Consider the following 25361-nt stretch of genomic DNA (forward strand, 5'->3'; position numbering starts at 1 on the left):
AAAATGTCTGTTATTTAGGGGGGCAAACACAATTAGATTTATAAAAGACATGCTCATGAGGGAAATGAAAATGGAAACTATTTTTTTAATATTGATCAACACAGATTGCATCTATACTGTAGAACTAATGGCCCAATGCTATGGAATTCTACGAGTTGTAGTTTGGTGAAGCAGCAGAATTCTTTGACAGGCAAGATTACAGACCTTGTAAAACCACAACTCCCTTGATTCCACAGCATTCAGCCATGACAGTTAAACTGCATTAATTCTACAGTATAGATGCACCCACAACCACCGGGATTTTGAACTCTATTCGTGTGTCACTTTAAGGACTGTAATGATGAGGGCTTGCTCTTCTAAATGTACAACTACATCACTCTCCTTGATCAATCAAGTAACATAGTAGAGGTATGTTCCATAACTTACTAGAACACTCTATATTGTGGACAGGTTCATGCTCAAGAGAGGAAACAAGAAATGGGACATATGTGGTCCAGCAACATCCAGATGGAAAAGTAGAGGATGTGGAAGAAGATATAAGCAAGGAGAGTATGTGGCAATCTACTTTTGTTAGATTCTACTGAGAAGAACAAGATGTTAACTGCTAAGTTAACAGAGTGCAAATTTTCCCTTCTGGATTAAGTTGTTAGCAACTGAAATGAAGACAAAAAGTGGGAAGAGGAGATTTTAAAAGCAGCTGAAAAGGTGGGAAGACAGAAGTCCAAATGAGGATTATTGTCTGCTATGGATGAACCATTCCTTTGTATTATGCATAGAAGTACCTTTACAGATGAGTAACTCCTGTAGCGTTGATTTATAAAAAACCAACTTTCTTTGTGTACTCACTGTGATTTGGCACCATACGCAATGCAGTCCGGTAATGCCCTGATAGCATTTGATGCTTTTATGACATCGATCGCACTTGGCTAGGGAGTTCCCTTCAATCCATGTGTGCTGCATAACCTAGAAATAAATGAGGCAAGGTGATCCATGCTGCTGGAAGAGAAATCTGGGCACGAAATACTACTGTGAGATAGAAAAGAGGAGGAAAAAATAATTCTGACCATTCATCCAAAGTAATTCTTTAAAACATTCCAAGATGGTCTTGAAAACCTGGGATAAGTGGCAGATGGGGGGATCTAAAGATGTGCCTGTGATATAATGTAGTTGCTTTGATTTCAGAAAGTAGCTTTGCCAGTGTCCTGGTATAAACAGATGTCATTGTATTGCTGCTTTTTAAAACCTTCCAGCTAACATAGTTGGCTACTTCTGATCAAACAGGCTTTTAGTCTAGGTGCAACTGGATTTTCTAACCCATCCAATGATTCCCATACTTTAAAAGGTCCTTTTAAGAAACTAGCAGTAACTTGTTTGGTCACTTCCTTTTTTCCAATCTAAAATGGGGGAGAGAGGGAAATATATTTAAAACGTAAAGATGTACCATAGTTAGAAGAATATCCTTTTGATGGTGCAAAAGGGCAGATTTCTTCTTTGATTGGGATACTGCACTAGAAGCATGTCAATTTTCCATCAACATGTGCAATAATGATAGTACTATAATGACACCAATAACATGGCCTTGAGTAGAGAGGTGTTCTGTGTGCCAACACACATAGTTATCTTTCATAAATGCTTCACTTACATTTGTATTTCTCTTGGATTTCACATAAGTGCTGATGCAGGGGGGAATTTCTTTAGCGACACATCTTTCATGGACTGTATATTTACAAACTGTAGAGTAGAAACAGAGATAAATGACATCTCTACATCTATCTCATGATAGAAATAAAAGACATATCTACATCCATCCCACACTCAGTTTTCAGTTTACTCTGCAAGACTTGTCATCCAAACTTGTTTGAATTGGGATATAATATATTTCCCAAACATATCATGTACTGAGTTGCGGTGAGTTTTCCGGGGTGTATAGCTGTATGTTCCCGAAGCATTCTCTTCTGACATTTCACCTGAGGCAGGCATCCTCAGAGGTTGTGATGTCTGTTGGAAACTTGGCAAGTGAGGTTTACATATCGGTGAAATGTCCAGGGTGGGAGAAAGAACTCTTGTCTGTTTGAGGCAGGTGTGAATGTTGCAATTGGCCACCTTGATTAGCATTTAATGGCCTTGCACCTTCAACATCTGGCTGCTTACTGCTTGGGGGAACATGGCCATACAGCCCAGAAAACTCACAGCAACCCAGTGATTCTGGACATGAAAGCCTTCAATACATATAATGTACTGTTTCAGTGAATGGAGTCACAGCCTACAAACATGAAATGAGTCTGAAGAAGTAAAGATACATGGAGGAAGCATACTGTTTTTACTTCAAATAAAATATAATATTACTAACAATCAGAGATTCTTGGAGAGCTGGCACTACACTGTGTACTATATTGTAATCAACTTCAATTATGTTCCATTATTATCCACAAAAGCAAGGATGGGAGAACATCTTTCAGCATAAGGGCTGAAATCAATTTCAGAAAAGTTCCTTGGGTCCCATACCACATACTCTCCAGCACTTTAGATGAATATTGGGGCATGTGTGGACAAGTAACAACAAAATGTGGTCAAAATGGCAGAATTCATTAGAATCAGGAAGAACATACAAGTTAGGAGAGTCTGTAGCAGTTTGTTTTGCAGGACCTACTGGGAAGGGCAAGACTCTCCTCTCCCTCTTGTTGAATTAATGCAAGCTATTTTTGTACATTGACTTCTATCTGCAGTAACTGAGGTAATCTGAGGACAAAAGGACAAAGTGGAAGGAAGCTGTAAAAGTGTGATGGCAAAGGATTAACTGGGACCATCCCATCAAATTGTAACAATTGAAGGGTATGCTTTTGGGACACTATTAGTGTTAAAAGTGTCTCTCCTTGGTCCAAATTAGATCAAGTGGAAACAAATGTTGAAAAAACAAATGCTTCCTATCAGTGGAAACCAAGGTTTCTCTAGATTGGGGTGGGAAACAGGTTTTTTTGGATTGGTAATCCCACCCAATGCAATAGTGAGAAAGTTTAGAACTTGCAGTCCAACAACATTTGGAGGGCTGTCCAATTCCAACCCTGCTTTTGGGCTACAAAATAAAGTCAGGGTCAAGCTCACTAGCCTTGCTGTGCAAGTAGCAAAAGAAGACACTTACAGGAGCAGCATAAGCCTTGTTTCCGGACGCCCAACAACATTGTGCGACAGAAGTTGCAGTAGGCAGGCTTCTTGAAGTGCTTCAACCTCCAGGCATGTTGCCCATCATCCTTTACATTCTATGGGGAAAGAAAATACTCAATCAGAAGACACAGAGGTAACCCAACTGGGCCTCCAGCTCATTCCTCTTGAGTAGATTACACTGTGGAAAAAACCAGACCTTGGGGAAAGTACTTTGTAAAATTCCCAAAATAACCCTCACAATATGGTTGACAGCATGTTTGAAAGGGAAGTCTTATGTGTTGCACTGGAATTCTTTTGTTGATTCCTAAGGTGGCAATGGTGTTTAAGTATCCATTGATTTTAAAGGACTCGAATAGAGGCATCATTGTGACATGTTCAGCTTTACTATATCTCCTCATCTATTTCTAAAATATTTGAGGACTAAATGAATGTATGCTAAAATGAATGTGTATTGAGGGTGGTAACAGATCAGTCATAGTTACTGGAGGAGCACTTTTTGAAGGTCTCATTGAGAACAGCATGCGTCAAAATGATCTCTTGCATGCAATTAGAAAAAAAATGCTTAAGAGTCCCTTTTTACAAGCACTCATGTTTATTATATCAAACATTTTTGTGCAGTAGTAGCTGGCAACTCCATTGAAGATTCAAGGGTGTGCCTGTGTGTGGATGGTTCTTACTAGCAAACCAGGTCTCTCACCTCCAAGCCATAAAAACTATTCCTTTGAGTAAGTAACAAGATAATTTGTGACAGTGGGAACCTTTTCCACAGTCATGCACTCCCATACATGCGTCATCAATGCTTGCAAAATATCTCTCTGCTATCATAGCAATCAATGTCTTCTTTTTAAAATTGAAATGGTGACTTTACATGAATGAATAACATAGAAATGGCCACACAGCCCAGAAAAGTCACAGCAACATAGAAATGTCTCCATAATATAGAACTGAGCAGAGTCTTTTTAAACTTGAAAGGCCAAAGATCTCAACTCTGAGGCTAATAAACCTCTTAGACAAACACAAAACATACACCACAAAAGGTGTTATATATATATATATGTATATGTGTGGATATGTATCTGAATCAAGGGTCAATGGCACAATCGGAAGATATTCCATCTTTTGTAATTAAATTGGTTGGATCATTTCCAAGAGGATGAAATGTGATCCAAGAAATACTCCAAAAGGACAGATTAATGCAATGCAATCCAACTGGGACTGATATGAACCAAGCCTGTCCATTCCAAAAGTGAGTTTAAACTACGGACTTCATGGTCCAAGAAAAAAATCCAAGAACATTGTATTCAGTCGGGAGTTCCTAATGGAAAAATGTCTTTTCAAAGGTATAGTGTGGCAACCTGTCCTCAATAGGGTTACACTCCCCCTTCATATATATTAAATGTTTGGTGTAGTACTATGGAAAAATGTGTCTTCTTAATATATTACGTGTTCTGCACTAATCCATTTTCTAGCTGATGACTCAAGTAAACAGAAGCATCAATAATCTCTGAAAGACCAATTAAACTTTAAAACAGTATGCAACATGGTTATTAATCTTTTAAGATAATGCAGTAGATTTTGAAAGATAGTAGATATATGCTTGTTGTAAAGGAGCAGTTAATTTTTTTATTTAGAGGAAGTTCATTAACTAAATCATAATAACCACATTTAAAAAGATGAAGGTCATTGTCCTTTCCTTTTTAATTTTGTTGTAGTATTCTGTCGATTTGTTAGTTTAATTGGATGTTTATATTGTATGTTTTAAATGTTATATATTGTTTGTTTAGTTTGTTTTTGCTAAGTGTTGCTATTATGTATATGGAAACCTTTTCATGGTAATAAAACTATATATTTTTTAAAAGACCAGTTGGTTGCTATGTCGACTACTATGTTGGCTTCAGCTGCTAAAACTGGAATATCTGGATTACAGGCAAGGAACAGAATAAATACGTCTCTATTCTTGCTGTCCTAGGAATGAAATGGGTGCATTTTGGAATTAACAGCGGAGGGAGCGTTGAAGAATGGGTCCCTTGTTCCCTCCCCAGGTGGATGTGGACTAAAAAGTACCACAATTAAAAAATAAGATCAAATATAATAGCTGGCTTACCATCCTAGCCATTCACTAGATTTCATTTTAACTCAAGTTGTATACTTCAAATTTTCATGGTGTCATTCTGCATGACCCTGTTAATAAGCATTTTGGATGCTGTGCTGATAATATCAGTAAATAGATAGCCAAGCAATTTGAAAAACTGGCTTTCAGGGTCCTGGTGCCCTCATGTGGTAAGATCTCTGCAAGACACTATATACAATCTTTTGTTCTTTGTTATTATTGATTTTCAGTTGTGCCTTTCTATGAGGTTTATTCACTTTAGTGGGGGTTGTACATGACATGCATCTTTTAAAAAACACATCTCTGTTATTTGTTTCAGTTTTAACAACAGATTTTAAAATCTAGCAGAGTAACCTGGTGTTCCATGTTTATATTTATAGATAAAATTGCAGAACTAGGAGGAAATGGGAGACAAATGGTGAAGTCAACGTACTTTATCATATGTGGGTGGTAGTAGGCATTACTATGAGAGTACTACTAAAAGAGGACAATGATTTCAATATACTATCAGAGTGCCTAGCACACTGCTGTTCCTATATGGGCTGCCCAGTCAGACCTGAGAGCCTTTTTGTAACCACTGGGTGCCATAGCTGAATTCAAGGTGGGAGGGGGTCCTCAGTGGTGCCATCAACCCACTTTCCCCCTTCAACATAGTTTTAACCAGCAATATCAAATGCTAAACCAGGCATGGGCAAACTTTGGCCATCCAGGTGTTTTGGACTTCAATTCCCACAATTCCTAACAGCTGGTAGGCTGGGTTGTTGTAGGTTTTTTCGGGCTATATGGCCATGTTCTAAAGGCATTTTCTCCTGACGTTTCACCTGCATCTACGGCAAGCATCCTCAGAGGTAGTACTTGCCATAGATGCAGGCGAAACGTCAGGAGAAAATGCCTTTAGAACATGGCCATATAGCCCGAAAAAACCTACTACAACCCAGTGATTCCAGCCATGAAATCACTTCGACAATAGCTGGTAGGCTGTTAGGAATTGTGGGAGTTGAAGTTCAAAACACCTGGAGGGCCCAAGTTTGCTCATGCCTGGGAGAAACCTAGGGAATTTCTGCATGCAATGCATGTGCAGTGCCACTGAGGAGTCCCTCTCCTCCGTATAGACAGGTGTTTTAAACAGAAACACTTTTTGAAAAGACTTACTTGAAAAGAAGTTATTTTATAATGCAGTAAGATCCCGATAGCCATGGAACAGTTTAACTTCTTTTTGTCGGAAGGGAAAATGGTCTCTCTATGAAACTGCGATGTTCTCCAATAGATTCTGGGATATGCTTTCTCCTGACATTGCTAGAGAATTGCCTTGGAGGACCTAGCAAATTCCTTGACAGGATATCTCCCTAGGAATTTCTAGGTCCTCAAGGGTGACTCAATACCAGAAGTCATATAATTTAATAGCACTAGGTCATAACTATGGTTTCAGGTAACAGGGGACTTACTGTAGACCCCAAATGTGCCTTTACAATATTTTTGGGTGCAAAACCTAAATGAAACTGAATTACTGTATAAATCAGCCTGAGAAATGGCTGTTGTTACTAGTTCTCTAGCTAGAGATAAACACCCTTTTCAGTTCAGTGCTTCCAGTAGGTTATCTTCTCTGACGTCAGGCCAAGAACTCACTGTTTCCATGCCCAGCAAAACCAGCAAGGGGATGGTGGTCATCCCACCCCGAATCCACTCTTCTAGTGTCACAGTTCCATCATGGTCATAGTCTATTTCTTCCATCATCTCTTTCAAAATCTGTAGAAAACAGAATCCATTTGGAATTATCACACACCCTAAAAGAGCAACAACCTTAAAAAAAGCAATACACTGGCACAGAATATCAGAGCCTGTGCATGGGAAAGAACAGTATATGTGGCTCCAGTATGGAGTGCAGCCATTTTACTATGAGGGAAAATCCCTGGAGGCTGAAATGTAGGTCATGCAGAGGATATTTAGGAAAACTGTTTTCTCTGTTTCTGTAAACAAGTGCCAAACCAATATACTTATTCATCAGGTCAGAACTATTGAGACACAGATCTGTGCCTCGCTTTGAATGACGCAATAATGGTCAAGACACCACAAAGTGAGGCTTATATGTTCCTATTAAAAAATGGTGTAGAGCAGGAACAGAGGTGATGACAAGCCTTCCAGCTGCCTGCTTCTGCCTTGCAAAGGAATCCCGCTGTCCAAAGATAGAAGCTGATGCTTGGCATGCTCCTCACCACAATTTCAAATGTACATATCTACCTATGGTGTATTGAATTTGTGGTTTGTGATTCTGTGGGTACTGAAGGCCCACTGTAAATATAAATGATGAGACTGTATGTCAGGGATGATGGTGTATGCATTTGGGAAGATGACAGTATCGAAAGTCCATACTGGGTCCAAAATATATGGCTTTGGTGGATATGCCATACTGAAAATTGGAGACCACTTCTATTCCTTTACTGGCTGTTTAGAAGAGGATAATTATAATAATACTGTAACACTTTATTTATATTCCGTCCTTCTCCCCGAGGGGACTCAGAGCGGATTACAGTATATAAGCAGACACAGGCAAACATTCAATGCCTGATTACAATGACATACATCATCATCTTCATCATCATCATCATCATTTAATAACTTATTAATCGCCCTCCATCCGAGAATGCTCTAGGCGATTTACAGCTAAATTAGAAAAGATAAAATACATACAAAACATCAAACACACAGACAATGGTAAAGGCTTCTCCTTTCATTTCTGGCTCTGGAGGCAGTGCTCAACTCTGGCTCTGGGGAAGGTGCTCTTTCTCCATTTCCAAGCCAAGAAGCCTGCATCCATAGACACTTCCTGGTTGTGTGGTCGGCACGACTGCTTGGAGCATCTTTTTGCCTTTCCCGCTGAAAAGTTATCTATTGGTCTACTCCTATTTGAATGTTTTTGAACTGTTAGGTTGGCAGGAGCTAGGGCTAACACTGGGGAGCTCACCCCGTCTTACAGATTCGAACTGCCAATCTTCAGGCCAGCAGTTCAGCAGCACAAGAGTTTAACCCATTGCACCACTATGACCCCAAATTCAACAGGTGTTGCAACCAGGTAACAAACAATAGGTTCCCTCTTCTGTACTGGCATTAAAAGTGCATTCTCCAGTTTTCAATCTGACAAATCTAGGATTGAACCCTATGTCAAAAAAATAAATATATGGAGCCAGTTTGTATGTAACAAAAGTGTCAAAAGTAAGAACAATCAGGTTGCAGGTCCAACCTGACTCCCACCAGTTGATCCCATAGTTCGAACATTATCATCTGATTCACCCAACTTAGACATACCAGATTTTCCAAAACCATTGGATCCAAGTCAGGTCTTCAGTATGAATAATCTATCTCATTGGCTAATGAGCCCCCTATGAGAGCCATCATTGTGCATGGTTCAGGCGTTGGACTAGGACTCTAGAAAGCATGGTTTGATCCCCATTTCAAGTATGAAAACCAATTGGGTGGCCTTGGACACTCTCTCAGTCTCAGATGAAGACAAACACCCTCTAATTAATCTTGCTAGGAAAACACAGCGAAAGGTTTGCTGGAAGTACAACCTAAGTGGGAAATGACTTGAAGGTACACAACAAGAGCAGGCCTCTTTTCTTTTGTTCTAGAACTTTGCCTCTAGCCCAGTGGTTCTCACCCTATGAGTCCCCAAATGTTTTGGCCTTCAACTCCCAGAAATCGTAACAGCTGGTAAACTGGCTGGGATTTCTGGGAGTTGTAGGCCAAAACACCTGGGAACCCACAGGTTGAGAACCACTGCTCTAGCCTTTCTGGTTCTTGTTTATTTCTTTCAGAATTAGATTCTCTGCTATGTTCTGTTTCAGAGCTTAGTCAAAAATTATAGGCAGGATATTCACTGGAGAAAAGTTATGGGAGTGTTTAGGACCATGTTTTCCTCATCTCAGTTAATAGGTGAAGCACCAATAAAAACATGCTTTTCTTCATTTTCTTCTGTTTCCTAACTCACAGAACCACCTTTTTTTACGACATGGCTATGTTACAATCTCTGAAGGATGAAATCACAAATGGCAAGTTGGTTATTTAAGAGTCCTTCCTACACAGATGTGTCATTCCAATAAACAGTAAAAGAAGGGTTCATCAGTAATGTTTGCCTCTGAAAGGAGATTAGCAGGACACTGAGGGCTTCTAAATAAAAAGAGCACTTTGCAAAACTCACCGGTTTCAGTTCAGTGGAGTCCCATTCCAAGTATTCTGCAACGTGAACCATCTGATTGATAATACGATCCAGCTCCTGTGTTCAGAAATAAGACAAAGGGAGAGAGGGACAAAGGGGGAGAGAGAGAGGGAGGTAGGGAGGGAGAAAGAAAGAAATGTAGCCGTGTGCGTATATTACCAGTGACGTTGTATTGCATGTCACAGACATATTTCAACAAACAAGAAGATGTTATCTGACATTTTATGAAAGTTGGAGAACATCTTTCCACCTACTAGCAGCTTCTATGATGACACTGTTGGGAGGTTCTGGGGATACATTTGTTGAGGATTTCATGCTACAGTAATATTGTGTATCATTGAAAGACAGGGGAAAAAACTCATAATTTTTTCCATGTCAGAAGCAACTTGAGAAACTGCAAGTTGCTTCTGGTATGAGAGAATTGGCCACCTGCAAGGACACTGCCCAGTGGACGCCTGGATGTTTTTATGTTTTACCATCCTTGTGGGAGACTTCTCTCATGTCCCCACATGGGGAACTGGATCTGACAGAGGGAGCTCATTCATGCTCTGCCTGAATTCAAACCTCTGACCTGTCAGTCTTCAGTTCTGCTGGCACAAGGGTTTAACCCATTGCATCACCAGGGGCTCATGGTATTGGTTAAGGCAACATTGGCCGCCCAGCATGGAAGGGACCTCAAAAGTTGATGAAGATCCTCTCAACCTGAGACCAGCCTGCTCCCAAACCCTACATCCTGCAGAACTGACTTCAGGTTGAAAAGAGTTTCCTCAACTAAGTTTGGGTCCCTTCCATGTTAGGAGACCATTGTAGACTTAACCAACACAAATACCACCAGCTCAGCCGGACCTGGCTGGCTAGTTTTATTTATTTCCTGACACAAGGAATATCTAATTCATCTCTGTATAGTTTAGTTTTTGGAATGTTTTTAAAAGGGCAAGTTCGTCTTCATCCCAGATCATTTTTGTTCTGGTAACAGGTGGTAAAGCTCTCTCAGAATTTGATTAAGGTATTCTGGTTTTAATGTTGTAGGATTCTTTCTTCCAGTTAAAGTGTTTAGGAAGATGTGACTGATATATTTTCCCCGAGGAATTTACCTGGGACTTAGAGGGGCACTGTAATGATGGCCCACTTTTTGGTCATCTCTGTATAACATTACTGGGTTTTGCTAAAACCCAGCAACTTTATTCAAAGATGAGTTAAATATTACTGATCTATGCTTAGTTCTATGGTTCTATGTCAAAGTTTGGAAACATTTTTTTTGGGGGGGGGGGGTATCCTACAACTCCTTGAATTGTAAAACAATGACTCCAGAATCAAAGTAGGAAAACTGCTGGGCATTTAAAAGGCATTTCTTTAAAGGATGACTTACCGAGCTGTCCAGGAGGCCATTGCCATCTGTGTCATACAATCGAAACATAACTGCAAGAAAACACAAAAGGAAAAAAGGTCTGTAATAACTGCATGAACTTATAGGCACTCATAGTCAGTCTCTTTGGTCTATTGCTGCACTAGCATCAATAAACTCATGAAGCAGCAGCCTCCAGGTATCACTGCAGATGAGAATAATCCACATTTACACAAACACATGAATTTTAAACACAGCATACTTCACTCTTTCCTAAAGTTTTTGTGCATTTATATAGAATGATGTAGTCTCTTCTTACTTTCAGGGTGGGTTTTCCACTGTGAAACATGGGATCTTGGTTCACCCAATTGCAAGAGAACAAAGTCCTTTGTAGAAACTAAGGAGAAATCTTCACTGTAGAACAAATGCAGTTTGGCACCACTTAAATGGCTATGGTTCAATGCTATGGAATCCTGGGAGTTGTACTTTTACAAGGTGTTTCACTTGTTTGTTAGAGAGTGGTAGTGCGTCATCAAAATGCAAAGCCCAAAATTCCATAGCACTGAGCCAAGACATTTAAAGTGGTGACAAACTATATTAACTCTGCAGTGTAGATGCACCACTGGATGACAAGATCTAGAATCCTGACAGCCAGTACAGTCAGTGGCCAAATTGCTAGGAAATTCTGGGAGTTGTAGTCCAAAAAGTAATGTTGCCAAATTCTCCAAAGACCACTATGTATGGCTGTCTATTTTTGTGAGGATGGGGAACTATGATTGCCAGATCTCATGATGTGACCCTTTGTCCTTAAATCAGGGGGAGGAATTTCAGGCTGAAAGTGCTGCCTTAAAAAGTGTGTATGTTAGACTGGGTATATTTATTTGAACAGAATGTCTATGATGAATGTTGAAGTGATCATGCTCAATGACATCACAAGTGACTGCTCCTTTTGACATGTTGGTAATTGAATGGGAGATCACGAATATATACAAGGCGCTGTAGATGATATTTCAAAGGAAGGAACTGGCAAAACCACCACTGAATATTCCTTGCTTAAGAAATATTAAATTCCAGAAGGTTGCCATAAGTAGACAGGCTATTCATTTAACAGAAGAGATAAGAGGTACAGCAATTTTCTTCTTCTTAGAGCAATGATTTAATCTACATGGATTTAGACTTATTATTTGATTCTAGACAGACTTTTGAGACAGGAAATGCAATACTTCTCATTCGTATTAGGAATCCGAGCATCAACAAAACTCAAGAGCACCTGTGATAATATTCAGTTTCAGTAAACAGTTCTGCCACAATAAAATCTCTCTGATTCATTATGGATGATAGTATCATATATATGGGGGCAAATTTCCCTGCTCCTCTCAAGTACAGTGTTTTGTCCTTCCTTTTGCTCCTGATGCTGTATTTGTGTGCCAAATTTATCTTTTGACCTCAGTGCTCTCTACATGCCATGAATCTTTAATTGCTTGTCTGAGCCATATCGTATCAGTTCAGGCTCAAAGAAAAAAAATGTGACTGAGTGAAAAAACTACTTGTAGTTCAACTCCTTAAGTAGATGTAATACAAAATTATTTAATATCAGGGATTCCGTACTCATCAGTGGATGAGGCTATTTAAATATAATAATAATAAAGCAAAGAAAAATAATATGAAGGGCACCAGAGGGCAGACTTGTACAGTTTTCAGATAAGCTGATATAAGAGCTGTTTCCCAGGGCATTGGCTCTGTGCCTTGGAGAAGGTAATAAATAGGTAGCAGCCTGCATTCTTCCCCGTTATAGCATAGTTTCAGACTATCTCCATTCATTCTCTAGTCTCTGCATTACAATTAGTTCAGTTTTCACAGCCAGCACTGGAACTATGCAAGCAGTAAGAAAAAAGGTTAACAACTTTGCTCCCGAGATGCAAAACAAATCCTCTTGCACATTTGGTAGACAACAATTCAGCAAGGGAAGCTTTGAATTCCCAAGTCTATCCATTCAAAATCAGGGATACCAGGTTAAAATAATTGCTTCTCTGATATACTGTTCAGTGTGTTTTAATATATGCATTTTGATAGTAGGTTTTAGTCTACCCCACCCCTATGTGTTCTACCCCATTCTACTTCTCCTCTTACCCACCCCCCCCAATCTTTCTCCACCCTGCTACTCCCCACTTTGCCCAAACCCCCCTTTCAGTCCTTATCCCATCCTTCCTATCCCCTCCCTAGCCCACCCCAGTCTCACCCAGTGTCGATGAATGTTAGTTCGCTGTGAATGTACATCTGTTGTTGTCTTTTTTAATATTTGGAAAACTTAATAAAGATGATTAAAAAAAAAAGATAGTAGGTTTTAGCTATATGTTTTAACCATGTTGTACCTGCCTCAAGCCATCATCGTCGTTGTCATCTACTATTATTTTACTAACACAAAAACACAGTATGACACAGCAAACAAGATATATATGCTGAATTTCATATCACAAAATTATTATTATTATTATTATTATTATTATTATTATTATTATATTCACAACAAGATTAGTACATAGCAAACAAGATCATTATACTGGCTTTTATATTCAATCACATGTTGGACACTTCCCAATTGTCTAGGACTGTATGATGTATCGGCGAATAATGAATGCAGATCTGAGTAGGGTGGCCTTTTGTAGCAGATAGATGGTAATTTGTCATTTGTCTTTAAGTGCAGACCAAGGTCTTTAGGCACTACATCGAATGTGCTGATCACCACTGGGACCACCTTTACTGGCTTGTGCCAGAATCTTTTCAGCTTGATCTTTAAATCCTTATATTGTGTAAGCTTTTCCAGTTGCTTCTCGTCAATCCTGCTGGGATAGCAACATCAATGATCCACACTTTGTTTTTCCCCACGGTCATGAGGTCAGAAGTATTGTGCTCCAAAACTCTTGTCAGTCTGAATTCAAAATTCCCAGAGTAGTTTAATGTGTTCAATAATAATAATAATAATAATAATAATAATAATTATTATTATTATTATTATTATTATTAACCAAAAACGAAGACGCTGGGGGGAGGGCAGCAATTCCTGAGTGTTGCTTTTACTAAGAATGACACAAGAAGCATTGACTACAACCATCCTGAGCATGTTGTTTAAATATAAACACCAATACTAACACAAATGCAAAAATCTTATCAAGTTTTGCATTGAGAGAGAGGGGAAAGCACTTTACTTAACTGTGTTTTAACACATTTGCATATGTTGTTTTTAAGGACATATGGGAATTGTACTCCAAGCAAACTAATTTTCCCATGCTCTGCTTTGTGCCATCTACATTATTCATGGAGGCCCAGCTAGATCAACCCATTGAAACAATTGTTGAATGTTAAGTCGGCACTTAGGCAAATTCTATTGATGCAGTGCATGTACTCTACTTGGGGGCACTAAAAATGTGAAGAACAAAATGTGCGTAGGTATCTACATCTATATATTTCAAGGCAATCATCTCTCCTCCTGCAATCCTCCCTCCTGCCTCCTGAGAACCAGAGAAGTGACTCCAAGTTCTGATTCAAATAGGAACCTGTATGTAAGCGTGAAAGCTGATTCTGGCACCACATTCCCATGCCTGCTATGACACATGCGGAAATGCTATACCTGAATAGGTGGGTGACCCTGCAAGTATGATTCCAAGGTGTTATTTCTAGAAATGTCTCATAATTAACCTGCCCTTTGCCATATCAATTAGCACAGATTGGTGTGGAAAACAAGGAATTTCTAATGGCACATGACTCAGACATTCAGCTTGGCACATGTTGGGAACCGTCAAAAGAAGAAGAAAAACAGCCGCCGGAAGTTTGTACTTTTGTGAATCAGCTCTGCTACGCATTTGTATTGAAAATGACAGATCGTTAAAGGATTCGCCTCCCCCACTTCTTGCTAGAATTAGTAACTTGAAACGGAGCAGACCTCCATGTCTACAGGGCCAGACTGCCATGCCCGCCCCTTTAAAAGCAGCTCTCCAAGTTAAATTTCGAAGTAGAATTTGGTTTTGTGTGAAATTTCAGCTTATCAAAACAACAACACTTCACTGGTTAGTTCTACAGCACTGCCAAATGCAAACATTAGCAACATAATTAGTCTTAGACACCTGATTCGTTGCTCACATTTCAGAAGGAAGAAAGGCCATTTCATAAAGATCAATTAATTATGTCAATAACCAATTCACTTCAGTGACACTTCCTCTGATTTCAGGGCTGGTAGAGGTCAATGCATACAGAGAAATATCCAGAAAGATATTTTTACCCTCCTCCATTGAAATTCACAGATGGAATTTGTGGCTAGACCAGGCATGGGCAAACTTTGGCTCTCCAGGTATTTTGCACCTCAACTACCACAATTCCTAACAGCTTACCGGCTGTTAGGAATTGTGGGACTTGAAGTGCAAAATACCTGGAGGGCTGAAGTTTGCCCATGCCTAGGCTAGACTGAAGTAGGAGTCATAGAGCTCCCAAGAAGATGTTGATCTCCAAGTCCCAGAAGTCCTAGCCAACATACCCAATGCTGAGAAATGTGAGGGGCTGCAGCCCAACAACATCCAGATGGTTGAATGATTCTGACCTCTGGTCTAGATGATGTTCAAAATAAAAAAGTGAGAAAACATGGGCAAATTACTAACATAACATGATGACATTTGGACACTTTATCCTTTTAAAATCATAGAACCATTGAGTTGGACGAGACCTCGTGGGCCATCCAGTCCAACCCCCTTCCAAGAAGCAGGATAAACACATTCAAAGCATCCTCAATAGATGCCCACCCAGTCTCTGTTTAAAAGACTCCAAAGAAGGAGCCTCCACCACACTTCAGGGATGAGTTCCACTGCTGAACAGCTCTCACAGTTTTTCCTCATGTTCAGGTGGAATCTGCTTTCATGCAGTTGGAAGCCATTGTTCTGCATCCTAGTCTCCAGGGCAGCAGAAAACAAGCTTGCTCCCTCCTCTCTATGACTTCCCCTCACATATTTATACATGGCCATCATGTCTCCTCTCAGCCTTCTCTTCTGCAGACTAAACATGCCCAGCTCTTTAAGCTGCTCCTCACAGAGCTTGTTCTCCAGACCCTTGATCATTTTAAGTCACATTCCTCTGGACACATTCCAGCTTAAATTGCAGTGCCCAGAACTGGACACAGTATTCCAGTTGTGATCTGAATGCACCTGGAATCAAATATTTATTTATTTATTTATTTATTTATTTATTTGCTATACTTGTATACCGCCGTTTCTCAGCCTAGCCGGCGACTCAACGCGGTTTACAACAACTTATAACAAACAACAGTATACAGTTTTAAAACATAAAAACACAATCCACAAAACAATAAAATAAAATGGCTCTCACTCAGGAAGTTCTTAGAATCATAGAATCATAGAGTTGGAAGAGACCACATGGGCCATCCAGTCCAACCTCCTGCCAAGAAGCAGGTAAATCACATTCAATTTCTCAACATCTCCCTTCCATTGTGGTGTCCAGAATTGGACATAATATTCCAGGTGTGGTCTGACCATGGCCGAATAGAGGGGCAGCATGACTTTCCTGGATCTAGAGACTAGACTCCTACTGATGCAGGCCAAAATCTCATTGGCTTTTTTTTTGCCACCGCATGACATTGTTGGCTCAGCTTTAACTTGTCTCCGAGGACTCCAAGATCTTTTTCACACATAATGCTGTTGAGGCAGGCGTCTCCCATTCTGTATCTTTGCATTTCATTTTTTTCTGCCTAAAATCTGATACAAGGGACTGAGAAATTGCTGCAATGAAAGGCAATGTGATCTTCATGTGGCATTTCTCCCATGTTTTCTAGCTGCTTCTGTTAGCAACGTTTGCACAGAGAAACTGCTACTTTATTTGCTTTGCCACATAATACTCTTTGTGGATTACTCTAAACTCGCTTCTTTTTTGTTCCTTTCTTTCCTATATAAGACCAAGTATTTGATTGTGAGCAAATAATTGGTAAGTGACATACTTTTAAATGCTTTTACAATAGAAGGCAAAGGTTGTTTCTTTCTCTGTTAGTCATTGAGTATGCGAAAGATTGGCTGTTGTTCAGCCTTTGCCTTGCCAACTGACTACTTTGCTCACATTAATTCCCCCATTACAGTTTCCTCTTTTTTTTCTCATCATAGAAAAAACTCAGTAAGGGAGAGGTGAAATAACGGCAAAATTAGTTTTGATCACCAACACAAGAAGTCATCTATCTGGGAGCATCCCAGACCAGTAATGCAGATATATCGGAATATTTTAAGACCACAAAACTCTCTCTGGGTTGCTGTGAGTTTTCCAGGCTGTGTGGCTAGTATTAAAAAACTCTAAAATCAGGACAGTAAATAAAGAACAACACTCAGAAAACGGGGGAATTCCAGACAAGAAACAATAAGGGCCAGCTAACACCTCCCAACAAAAAAATCCCCCAGGCAGGAAGCAGCCAGACCTTGAAAATGCAAGGCCATTCAGTGCAAATCAAGGTGGTCGATTGCAACATTCACACTTACCTCACGTAGTCAATAATTCTCTCTCCTTCCCTGGACATTCCACAAATGCATCAACCCCATTTCCCTAGTTTCCAAAGACCACACAACCTCTGAGGATGTGTGGAAAACTCACAGCAAGCCAGTGATTCCGGCTATAAAAGCCTTCAACAACACATAAAACTCTCTCTGTGTGTTTTCTTTGGTTTTTCTAAAAGTATTGTGATGCTATGAATTGTAGCATTTTTCATTGGAGCTAATCTGACTGTTTTTCCTATCTAGGGATGCAACAGGACTGGGATTTTCAAGCACTATGGCTCCGAGAAGAAAGAATCTCTTTGAACTTCCTCAAATCCCCAAAAAGTAGCAAATTAGAGACCTCTTATGCAGACTATTAGATTAAAAGATATTTTTAGATGGTTTTTTTCATTTATTGAAAAGGTAGAATTAAATCAAGCAAGTAGGAGGAAAGGAGCTTGACCTCTTAAGATTTTGTTTTTGGCTGGTGATTTTATATTGGGAAACGGGGAAGACTGAGCTAATCATGCAAGAGAAAAATGAGTTCAGATTTCTCAATTTAAACACTGGTAGGGAGTTCATACCTTTGTATCTGCATTCAGTTTTAAGGAGGTGTTAGAAATGCAGCAATGCTTAGCACTGAAGAGCCAAGAATGTTTCACAGCAGGCAGTAATAATAGGGTTAGACTAGGCATGGGCAAACTTCAGACCTCCAGGTGTCTTGGACTTCCCACAAATCCTACCAAGTGTAAGCTTGCTGGGATTTCTTGGGAGTTGAAGTACAAAACACCAGGAGGGTCGAAGTTTGACCATGTCTCAGTTAGACAGTTTAAGTGTCTTTCCCAGGCATGGGCAAACTTGGGCCTTCCAGGTGTTTGGAATTTTAACTCCCACAATTCCTAACAGCCAATAGGCTTGAAGTCCAAAACACTTCGAGGGCCCAAGTTTGCCCACGCCTGCTCTTTCCTCTGCGCCTACCTGTTCTAATGTCGCTGTGATGTAAACGGATACTTTTAGAGATGTTTGCTCACCTCTTTTCCATCCCATCAGTCTGCTCTTAGGTGTTCTATAGAATGGATCTAGATTAAAGTGGCAGCTTGAGAAACTTTCTTATCTTAGAATGGAATTCTTATAATAAATCCTTTACTTTGTTTTCTCTAAGCCACTGGTGCCTTAGTTCCTTAATCAGGATCTTTAACTGCTGAATGTATTCTATGAGGTTTTGGGTCCAGCCTGCTTCTGGCCAGTGAGCAAGCTGCAATTAAATAATATTCTGCATAACCAACAAATCTACCCACAAATTTACCTGAAGTCCTGGCTGTTTAAACACACTTTTGAAAATGCCTAGTCTCTTGTTATCTATATAATTGTTATACAGCCATACTTTATCCCATGCCCTCTTCCCATGGCTACAGCTTTGCACTTATCCCATTCCCAGTTCGATTGTTTTCTACCAGGCCACGTTTATAGTAGGTTACCTCCAGTTGGCTGATGAATACTGTTTTTAATTGAGTGTTAGTTGTTGTTTATATGCCTATTTGTTCTTAATTGCATTTTGAAATTGTTTTCATTTTATGTTCTGTTTTTAGACACCTTGTGCTCTGAGTTAGTGGTCCCAAGTCCCTTTGGGAAGTTGGTGGCAGGATACAGAAATAAAGTTGTTGTTGTTGTTGTTGTTATTTGAAACACAAAGATTAGTACACAGCAAACAAGGTCACTCTGCTGGCTGTTGTATTGGATCACACATCGAACACTTCCTAAGTGTCTAGGACTGTGCAGATCCCAGTGGGGTGGCCTTTTGCACCTGACAGATGGTAATTTTGTCAGTGCCAATTGTGTTTAAGTCTTTAGGCACTGCAACCAGTGTGCTGATCACCACTGGGACCACCTTGACTGGCTTGTGCCAGAGTCTTTGCAGTTCAATCTTTAAATCCTCGTATCATGTCAGCTTTTCCAGTTGTTTCTCTTCAATCCTGCTGTCACCTGGGATTGCAACATCGACGATCAATACCTGGTTTTTTAACATGATTGTGAGGTCAGGAGTATTGTGCTTCAAAACTCTGTCAATCTAAATTCGAATTATTATTATTATTATTATTATTATTATTATTATTATTATGCTCTGCTGTATTGGAAAGGAATGGGTGAGTATTTTGTCAATGGGTTCATTCCCAGTGGACACCCAGGAGTGCACAATTGCTTACAGCTGCAAGTTGCTAGCATTACTGCCTCCTTTGAGACCAGGAGCCCCCCTCCCCCTTCCCACCACCACCACCACTATCCCTTGTCACGCTGACCCCAGTTGCAGCGTCGTGCTCCAGTTGCATGCATTCCTGTCACCCAAGCACTTACACTCCAGCTTATCCTCAGCCCGTCCCCTTTCCAGCAGTGACAGGGAGCAGACAATGTCCTTCAGGTAGACTACCTGAGCCAATGATGGGGCTGGTGGTTGTGGACTGGCTGTTTTCAGGGAGATGTGGCTCTTTCGGAGGTTGAATGGCAATTTCTTCTCCAAGCTTTTGGAGCCTAGAAAAGGAGACAAGAACATTCACAGCTGTCTTAGCACTCCAATGCGCATTTTGGACCCTTTAGTCAGGCAAGGGAAATGTTCACCTGCGTGTACCAGCATGAAAATTTTACATTTCCTGGATCATATGTTGTTGCAGGATCTACATGAATCTTAGGCTCCCTCCACAAAACCGAATAAAATCTCACATTATCTGCTTTGAACTGGAATATATGGCAGTGTGGACCCAGACAACCCAGTTCAAAGCATATATTGTGTGATTGTCTGCCTTGATATTCTGGGATATAGGGCTGTGTGGAAGGACCCTTAGACCTCCAGAATAATGATTCATACAGACATTCGCAGTTGAAAAGAAATATCTCCAAATATCAACTACTTAACTTGCACAGGCTTCCCTAGTTCCCCTTAAAGGTGTCTGAAATGAGAATTATCTCAAAAAAATCTATCATTTTCTGCAATGGGCCACTATCCCCCCCCCCCCAGTGAATATTGGGGTGGGAATCTTAGGCCATATTCATACTCACTAATATTTCACTGATGAAAACCAGGATTGTGTGACCAAGTAATATTTCTGTATAGCAAAATGTATGGTCATTAATAAGGGAAAACATATTAGTTAGAGAAAGGCTGCCGTGCAAACTACAAAGGTTAGGTTGTGTGCCCTCTTTCCTTACTCCCCTGCTGACTTAATTGAGTGCACACTAATGTTGCAATCTGAACTTAGCTTGCAGCATCTGAAGCTAGTTGAAGAAATAATAATAATAATAATAATAATAATAATAATAATGCTTTTTTTTATAACCCGCCCTATCTCCCCGAAGGGACTCAGGGCGGCTTACAACAAAAGAAAAACTAGTGGCAAACATTCAATACTGAGAATGACACATAACAAGTCAAAAATGAACTCAATAAAAATGATAAAAGAGCAACTTAAATAAACATGACATAATACATGTAATAAAATTTTATTTCTGTGCCGCCCTATCTCCCAAAAGGGACTCAGGGCAGTGTACAACAAAAGATTGGCAAACATTCAATGTCTTAGAAACATAACATAATAAAGCACTTCAAATAATAAACAATCCAATAGACAGCATCAGGGTATACTTATAAAACAACTCAATAACAAGTGTGAAATTTAAATATACAAAGTAAAATAATTGGGACACATTTCTCTAATGACTCTAATAATGGTCAGAGGTAATTAACAACACATTTTTTAAAAATCCTACAGTTAACATAGTGGGGAATGGGCAAGAGAAAGAAACTGGAACATTCTAAAAGCAACTGAAACAGGAGGGGTGACAGAGGAGGATGCTTGGCATAGATGCAGGTGAAACATCAGGAGAGAATGCTTCTAGAACATGGCTATATAGTCTGAAAAATCTACAACAACCCAGTGATTCCGGCCATGAAAGCCTTCGACAATACATTGATTGGGACAGTTGAAGGGAAAGCTCTTTTGGGTGGATCTTGATGAAGTAAAGCAGGAGATCCCATTTGGAGAAAATTACATGGGGAAACTGGAATCCACTGGGTTGAAGAAATACCTATTATTACAAGAAGGGAATGTTTTATTTTATCTTACTTCATTGTTATTTTATATTATGTTTTGTGATTCTGATTAGGCAAAATAATGCTTCCTGCAGAGACAAACACTCCTTTGAACACAGGCCATTTTTATGCTTATTTGGATCAGAAAATGCCCCACAACTCATACAATGCAATATATATATATATATATATATATATATAATATGCATGAAAGTAAAATCCTCGGGCCTTATTTGTCTTGGCTGGATTCTTGGCAGAAGCACAAAGATCTCAGGAAGGATTCACAGAATTCACTCCACTCCAGGTCTGAATAGTCTGTTTTATCTCTAGCCGTGTAAACTTGAGTGGGCTGCAACACTCTAACCCTTTGACAGCTGAGGAAGAACTATCCTCCCATCGGGAGAAAAAAACACTCTCATCCACCTGGCTCCTTCTTCCCAGTAATGCTGTGTACAGAATTATACTAACGTTCATAATACTCTTGGATGTAATAAGGTCATCCATCTTCTTGCCTCTGCCAGATCTTTGTATGCATGGATTTTAGAATTAACTCCAAGGAGGTCCCTCAATTCACACACCTCTCTGTTAACCTTTAAGGGAAGGGAAATGCCAAGCACATAATTTCACAATTGTTTGGGGGATTTATTATATTGCAGTTCAGTGGATTTTATTACTGTTGACTAATGCTTTTGCAATGTTTTATTCAATTGAATTTTACGCATTAGCTGGAGAGGTCTATAAATACATTTGCAAAAACAATAATTACATGAACCATCCTATAGGTATAGGGTTACGGACAGAAGCACAGTGCACATTGTGTTCTGTTTTTTCATCTACTGTTTTGAATGCAACCACAAAACAGATACTAGAATCAATATCCGACTATAGTTGAAATCCTGTTGAGGATTTCTGTATATGAAAATATTGTAGTTATATAGACCTCACAACCTCTGAGGATGCCTGCCATAGATGCAGGCAAAACGTCAGGAGAGAATACTTCTAGAACATGGCCATACAGTCTGAAAAAGCTGCAACAACCCAGTGATTCTGGCCATGAAAGCCTTTGACAACACACTGTAGTTATAGTGATACTTAATGAATCCTATCCAAGTCCACCCAGTCTCCGCTTACTAGAAAGCAGTCAATGCTATCAATAGGGGTCTGTTCCCCTGTTGATTGGGAAGCAGTGGATTGACAGTCCCACACTTTCCTGTGAACACTTGTCATAATTCCCCCTCACACCGGAGATCCCTTGAGCAAGGGGGTGGGTGGAACCATCTGCTAGCTGTTTCCTGATCAACAAGGGAACAAAATCCCATCAATTGCAGCAATTGCTTCTTGATGAGTGGAGTCTGGGGGACTTTGATACCCCCTGAATAGCTATGTAGGAATTGTGAACAAAGAACTGTCATGAGTGTATAATTCTAGCTTATACATTCTGAACCAGCCGGTACGTCTCCATCCAGTATTCTTTATTTTATGTAGTTCTCACAATAGTGGCAATTATAAATATAACTGCCACCATTGGGGGATGTCAAGTTTTACACTGGTGGAAATGTCTCCCCTTTCATCCTCCCAATCTACCTTTTAACTGTTGCAGCCACCTCAAAGTCAATTTATGATAGTTGGAGAACAACAGAGCAGCATCCAACTGTGTTTCAAAAGCTGGGTGAATAGAAGCAATCCTTCAAGACGTTCTCAGTTTTCAGTAGTCTGTAAACTGCTGTTTAGGTGGAGCTGCATTAGCAAAAAGATGGATCTGTGGGGAAGTCTGTTCACTATATGTGGTTGGTAAATATTTCCAACTTTACAATTCCACCCCCCCCCCCTCCAAAAAGAAATACTTATGCAGGTATATACCTGGCTTATGTCTTTATAAATCATTAAATGAACACCAACCACTTTCCACAGTAATTTATACTGGCAGAGGAAGGACCCCTCCCCCAAACCTCAATCAATGGTTATATTCCATTTGTGGTTTTCCATCTGTGGTCACATTACTGTAGTGGTAAAGATAGTGCTGCCAGACTGAAAATGAGAGCATTCCTGCATCATCAATAGTTTATTGTTTATTTATGGTGACCCCATATGGAATGGAGTAAGGAAGGAATATTCATAGGTGGTTTTGCCACTTCCTTCACCTGAAATATAGCTTCCAAAAGCTGGTACTTGTTAATGGTTTTCCATCCAAGTGGAGCCCTCGATGGTGCAATGGGTTAAACCCTTGTGCCGGCAGGACTGAAGGCTGACAGGTCGGAGGTTCGAATCCAGGGAGAGCACGGATGAGCTCCCTCTGTCAGCTTCAGCTTCCCATGCAGGGACATAAAAGAAACCTCCCACAAGGATGATAAAACATCAAACCATCTGGGCATCCCCTGGTCAACATCCTTGCAGACAGCCAATTCTCTCACACCAGAAGCGACTTGCTCCTGACACGACCAAAAAAAATCATTTATATTTACAGTGGGCCTTCAGTACCCACAGAATCACAAACCACAAATTCAATACACCAGTTTCTCAAGTTGCTCCTAACATGAAAAAAAATCCTAGTATTAAATTGGGCTGATCCTGCTTAGCTTCCAAGATCAGACATGATCTGGGTGAGAAACCTCAATAAACCAGAGGTTCTTGGCCAAAGGGTGGCAATTAAGGAAGTGGCTGACAGGTAACTGCTAAGGCACTTGAGGACATGAAGATATCTTCTTCCTATCCTCTCCCCAGCCCTCTACCAAGTTAACAGTACTCTGGAGCTAGTATCTCTCCCAGCCTGACTCTTGTTGCTATGGAATAAGGCTATCGGCTAATAGAATCCCAGCAAAGAAACAGGTCTCCCCACATCCCCCCTGCAAATATACACATTGTTGAAAGTGCAAAAATGCCATGGAATTCCCTGTGACTGAGACAACAATGTGGCTTAATACGGCTGTGTTCAGGCAGCTGGTGACACCTCTATAGAAATACTGGCTTGTCGCAAATAATGCCACTGTTTGCAAAGACAAGAGCAAAATGCTTCCCAGGGTGATTCAGAGGGAATTCCCAGGAGTCCCTGACTGCCACTGTGCAGCAGGTGGATTTTGCTGAGCCTGTGGAGAGAGGATGTCACCTATATAATGACCGATGCTGTGTGAAAATTAGACTTGAACTCTTACTCTTCGCCGGTTGTCAATTTTTTGGATTTCTGTGAGTTTTCCGGGCTGTATGGCCATGTTTCAGAGGCATTCTCTCCTGACGTTTCACCCACATCTATGGCAGGCATCCTCAGAGGTTGAGGATCTGTTGGAAACTAGGCAAATGAGGTTTGTATATCCTGTGGAATGTCCGGGTGGGAGAAAGAACTCTTGTCTGTTGGAAACAAATGTGAACGTTGCAATACAGTCTGGAAAACTCACAGCAACCCTGTGATTCTGGCCATTAAAGCCTTTGACAACACATCATTTTTTTTCTTTCCACATTCCTATAAGATCAACATGCCATTTAATCAACTATAACCCCTTATGCAAATTTCATTAATACACTTTCACCATTTTGACAGAACAAAAAGACAGCTTCACATCAAGCCATGACATTAGTTTTACCCGGTTGCAGTCAGGCAAAGCTGGAGAACATCAATGTCATTCATAGGAGAGTTTTCGAGGAGCAGGGCCAACATAGGACTCACCTGGGGATTGTGGGCTTAGCAGAGAACCTGAGGAGATCTTGGAGGACCCTGAGGAATTGTGAGCAGAAGGGGTACCGGCAGTGGATTTCTGTGATGACGACCTGGACCAGCTTGGTGAGGCGTTCCCAAGGGCATTGGTATTGGTTGGAGTGGGACATAAGGAGGCTGTTTGCTGCTCTGCCAGGTTTGCCTGGGAGCTCTTGGATTCAGGCGTGTGCCTTCCCATGGTGTTGAGAGTTTTCCCATTGATCCCTATAAATCAAACATAGCACAGATT

At 40.3% G+C, this 25361-nt stretch overlaps 1 protein-coding gene across 3 annotated transcripts in view; it reads right to left on the reverse strand.

The window, feature by feature from the left end:
• Positions 1–25361, reverse strand: part of DGKG (diacylglycerol kinase gamma) — a 186073-nt gene that overhangs the window by 77268 nt on the left and 83444 nt on the right. For all 3 annotated transcript variants that reach the window (XM_067465916.1, XM_060768046.2, XM_067465915.1), the window contains 8 exons: positions 25085–25336; positions 19698–19871; positions 10855–10904; positions 9468–9542; positions 6899–7018; positions 3140–3257; positions 1643–1731; positions 847–963 (listed from right to left, as the gene is read on the reverse strand). In XM_067465916.1, coding sequence (XP_067322017.1) covers positions 847–963; positions 1643–1731; positions 3140–3257; positions 6899–7018; positions 9468–9542; positions 10855–10904; positions 19698–19871; positions 25085–25336 — 995 coding nt within the window. The remainder of the gene's footprint in view (positions 1–846; positions 964–1642; positions 1732–3139; positions 3258–6898; positions 7019–9467; positions 9543–10854; positions 10905–19697; positions 19872–25084; positions 25337–25361) is intronic.

Source organism: Anolis sagrei, chromosome 3, assembly GCF_037176765.1.
Source record: "Anolis sagrei isolate rAnoSag1 chromosome 3, rAnoSag1.mat, whole genome shotgun sequence".
In the NCBI taxonomy this organism is placed as follows: Eukaryota; Metazoa; Chordata; class Lepidosauria; order Squamata; family Dactyloidae; genus Anolis; species Anolis sagrei.